This window comes from Drosophila arizonae, chromosome X (genome assembly GCF_054131065.1).
Source record: "Drosophila arizonae isolate 15081-1271.41 chromosome X, UAZ_ARI_1.0, whole genome shotgun sequence".
Lineage (NCBI taxonomy): Eukaryota > Metazoa > Arthropoda > Insecta > Diptera > Drosophilidae > Drosophila > Drosophila arizonae.
In genome coordinates, this window is record NC_142927.1 from 10,155,988 (window position 1) to 10,160,241 (window position 4,254).

The window sequence follows — 4,254 nt, forward strand, 5'->3', positions numbered from 1 at the left end:
TGTTGCAACCAAAAATTTTGTGGCCGACATTTTATTTTTCGTACGGCATTTTGCATTTTTGCGGCGATTTCGTGCTAATATATATATATTAGGACTTAAAATAATTGCAACATTTTTATCATATACAATTCGATTGTTACCGCGATCTGAGTTGGTAAATAAGAGAAAGGATACGATTGGTGCGCGCTAAAGTGTGTTATTTTTAATTTTAGCAGACCTGAAATTATTTTTAAAACTTGTGGTTCTATCAAATATTTTATTACTTGTTTTTAGACAAATAATTAACAAGGATGAGCGCACAGCCAAGCCCTTGCATGAATCCGCAGCAGCAGCAACAACAGCAGCCTACGGAACAAGAAAAGGTAAAAACTTTCAACTATATTAATTGTATGTATTGATACGTACATACATTCGGATTGTTTGTGTGTATGTATTGCGTATGCATATATAAGTGTTGTGAATGCATGTATGTATATAATATTGTACGTGAATGAATGTGTGTTTGTATGCAAATTGAAGATTTGTATACGCTTGTATAAATAGCAACAAAAATCTAATTTAATATATTAAAAATACATATGTATATATCAAATATGCATTTGTTTTTTAATTTTATTTATTTATATATATAATAATACATTAGATATATAACCATTTTTATATATTTATTTTATAATTCATATTTGTAAATTTAAATTTAAGGTTTATCAATGGATCAACGAGCTGGCTCATCCGGATACCCGTGAAACGGCGCTGCTGGAGCTGAGCAAGAAACGTGAAACGGATTTGGCGCCGATGCTTTGGAATAGTTTTGGCACCGCTTGTGCTTTACTGCAGGAGATCATAAATATATATCCATCGATAGCACCTCCTACTCTGACAGCCCATCAATCGAATCGCGTTTGCAATGCATTGGCATTGCTGCAATGTGTCGCCTCGCACCCGGAGACGCGCACCGCCTTTCTGCAAGCCCAAATCCCACTTTATTTGTATCCATTTCTATCGACCACATCGAAAACGCGTCCATTCGAGTATCTGCGTTTGACGAGCTTAGGCGTAATTGGTGCTCTGGTCAAGACTGATGAACAGGAGGTGATTACATTTCTGTTAACCACCGAAATTGTGCCACTATGTCTCACCATCATGGACAGTGGCTCGGAGCTAAGTAAGACTGTGGCCACATTTATAATACAGAAAATTTTGCTGGACGAATCGGGATTGTCATACATCTGTCAGACCTATGAACGTTTCTCTCACGTAGCCATAACGCTGGTGAGTCCAACTCGACATATCCGTATATATGTATGTATACATATGCTATATATTTCTGTCTCTCTCTATCCTGTGCAGGGCAAGATGGTTATACAGCTGTCGAAGGAGCCCTGTGCGCGCCTATTAAAGCATGTCGTACGCTGCTATTTGAGACTCTCTGACAATACACGGTTTGTCTGCACATTGTCTAACTATATGATTATTATAATTAATTTTCTCACATTGTTCAGCGCACGCAAAGCCTTGGGTCAGTGTCTGCCCGACCAGCTGCGTGACGGCACTTTTACTCAATGTTTGCAAGACGATAAGTCCACCAAACAATGGCTGCAGATGCTCATCAAGAATTTGGAACCAAACTCCGCACAGCCGCCAGGAGCTGATCCGCGACAGATTGGCATGTCGCCATTGGGTAGCTAAATCAGCCGCAGGAACAGCAAGAACAGCAGCAGCCAGTCTCCCAATTTTGTTAGTTTATCAACCTTAATTTTGTTAGATTAAGAAAGAAAGTTTGTTGAATATGGATGTGGCCCATGCAGCTAAATTGCTTTAACTAAACCATATACATATATATAATATATATGCTAATACTGATGTTTGTGTGCACATGTATACTATATAGACACACATGGATACAGCAAATCTATATATATATATATAATTGATACATTGTAAAGCTCCGCCAACAGCTAATTAGAACGTTTTCAAAACAACAAATGAAAGTTAAACAATGATAAAGCTTGCAAATGCTATAGCTATCCATTGAATTCACAAGTCATTTAGCTATAGTTTAACTAACTATATATGTATATATATATTATATATATGTATATATTCTTAATTGCTGCTAATAAACTGTTTAATTGTAAGAAAATGAGTTCGAAGTCTTTTTTTTTGTGTTGCAACATTTAAAATGCGTTTATTTGACTTTTAGTGTGGGATTATCATATGTATGCACATATATACAAACAATATATATATTTATATATATATCTTTCATATTAATTACAACACACAACAATTAAAGCAAATCGCTGCGAGCACAAAAATACATTACAAAAAACTTTTACATTTACATTCAAGTGCATTAAACTACAAATAGTTACATATAAATATATATATCATACATATATGTATATATATATATATATATATATATATATAAACATTGATCACAACAAAGAATTAATGATGGCAAAGATCAACCAATACACATACATACATATATATACATTCAATACGAGGGTAGTCCGAAGAAATTGTCATGATTATAGCTGATTTTGTTCGATTATTTTGACCACCCGCGTATCTATATAAATATTTATATATATATATATATATATATATATGTGTGTGTGTATGTATGTTTACACATACATATATATGGATTATTTGTTGTATATATGTATGTATTGTTTATGCCAAAGAAATGTTTACTGTTCCGGCGGAGCAGGAGACGCAGCTGGTGCTGCAGCTGATGCACGTCTGCCGATCTCAGTTTCCAATGGATGAGATTCAATTGACTGTCCTTGAAGCTGGGGCAATGCGCACATCTGCTCGAGCAGATCGAAACCATTTCGCCAGATGAGCAACTGGGCTCGCAACTTCAATTTGTTGCGATTTTTAATCAAATGTCTCTCCATGGCAAAGCCCTGGCGGGCGCAGGCAAAGTCGCAGGCGCGCTGCCTCAAAACAGGACAAATATCGTTGTTGCCGTCGCCGACGTAAAATACATGATCGTATCGTATATTGAAACGCAGATCCTGCTCAATTACAAAATGCTCCAAAACACGGCCCTTGCACAAATTGCTGGCGCTCAGCTTACAATCCGTTTGCTGATGATGCGGACGCACTTGAAGCTGGCCGTGCTCATCGAAATGAGCGGGATTTGTAAAGATGGCCTTGAAGCAATCAGACAAATTGTGGGCGCGTAGCCACTCATCAATGAAAACACTATTTGAATCGCTAATGATGATCAAATCGAAGTTGAGACGCTTTTGCAAGTGCTTTATCAGGCGCACGAATCCAGGTACCTCCGGTATACAGCGTATAACGTCACGAATGCGCGACTCCTGGACTTGTTGCGCATGCAACAAACGAAATATCTCAGCCATATACTCTGTCCAGCATTCGCTTTCCATTAGATCGGTGAGTGCTTTTGAGCTTATCAATTCATTGGGTAGCATGTCGCGCACCACTGTGTCTGTATTCTGGGATACAATTGTATGATCAAAATCGAAGGCAGCCAAACGACGACGCTGCTGCTTGCCCAGTCCGCAAGACGCTGCTGAGACAGTTGATACTGCTGCTGCTCCTGTAGACATGTTGACTGGCTTTTGCATATGAATATGCAGTAGATGCCTCTTAAATGGGATTTTTAGAGCCCACTGGTGGGCAGCACCAGCAGCTTGACTTTTGCTTCTGCTTTCGCTGTATGTATGTATTTCGGATTTAGCTTTGGGCAACTTTGACAGTAGCTTTATTAGCGTTGGCGTTGCCATCCGATTGGAAGCTTCTGGCATGGCCACCTTTAAGCGGTGGCGGCGATGGTGTGAAGCGCCCCTTGTTCGATGTTTGAATTCAATTGCAATTTTATCGATAAGCATTTAGCTTCAGCATTTTTTATAATTCGATTAAAAAATTTCGAAAGCCCTGAACTGTTTTTTATCAAATAAAAATTATAAATTTTATTTTATCAAATAAAAATTATAAAAAATATTAATATAGATGGCACCACAATATAATATTTTCAATATCTCATTGCTTCTAAATAATTGATCGAATTAACCAGATAACAATTCAATGTCAGTATGTTTACTTTTCCTTCAACAGAATATTGACCTTACTTAAGTATGTATAAGTTTTTTTTCAAGATTTTTATTCAGATTTCACATCAATTTTAAATATGCAGTACAAAAATTTAAAGTATCGCCAGGATATAATTCCTAGCATTGAAATATCGATGTATCGATACACGGTTAGCAA

At 37.0% G+C, this 4,254-nt stretch overlaps 2 protein-coding genes across 4 annotated transcripts; one reads left to right on the top strand and one right to left on the bottom strand.

Moving 5' to 3' along the window:
* The first annotated feature begins 11 nt into the window (after positions 1-11).
* Positions 12-2,146, top strand: Rcd-1 (Required for cell differentiation 1). Of its 3 annotated transcripts, none has more exons than XM_089473812.1 (5): positions 12-154; positions 274-362; positions 703-1,272; positions 1,351-1,442; positions 1,503-2,146. In XM_089473812.1, exons 2-5 carry the CDS (start codon positions 291-293, stop codon positions 1,687-1,689), a joined length of 921 nt encoding a protein of 306 aa, XP_089329938.1. In that variant the 5' UTR covers positions 12-154; positions 274-290; the 3' UTR covers positions 1,690-2,146. The 3 variants fall into 3 exon arrangements, with proteins under 3 accessions (XP_089329938.1, XP_017869963.1, XP_017869964.1); XM_018014474.2 differs by having other exon boundaries at positions 13-191; XM_018014475.2 differs by having other exon boundaries at positions 13-179.
* An 11-nt stretch (positions 2,147-2,157) lies between these two features.
* LOC108618447 (pyridoxal phosphate phosphatase PHOSPHO2) lies at positions 2,158-3,828 on the bottom strand. The gene has a single exon (XM_018014469.2). The coding sequence runs from the start codon at positions 3,789-3,791 to the stop codon at positions 2,703-2,705; it is 1,089 nt and encodes a 362-aa protein (XP_017869958.2). The 5' UTR covers positions 3,792-3,828; the 3' UTR covers positions 2,158-2,702.
* Between the last annotated feature and the right edge of the window lie 426 nt (positions 3,829-4,254).

Coding starts and splice junctions, on each gene's coding strand:
- Rcd-1 (XM_089473812.1), top strand. CDS start 291: ATGAGCGCACAGCCAAGCCCTTGCATGAATCCGCAGCAGCAGCAACAA. Junction 1,273..1,350: donor CTCACGTAGCCATAACGCTG/GTGAGTCCAACT, acceptor TATCCTGTGCAG/GGCAAGATGGTTATACAGCT. Junction 1,443..1,502: donor AGACTCTCTGACAATACACG/GTTTGTCTGCAC, acceptor CACATTGTTCAG/CGCACGCAAAGCCTTGGGTC.
- LOC108618447 (XM_018014469.2), bottom strand. CDS start 3,791: ATGCCAGAAGCTTCCAATCGGATGGCAACGCCAACGCTAATAAAGCTA.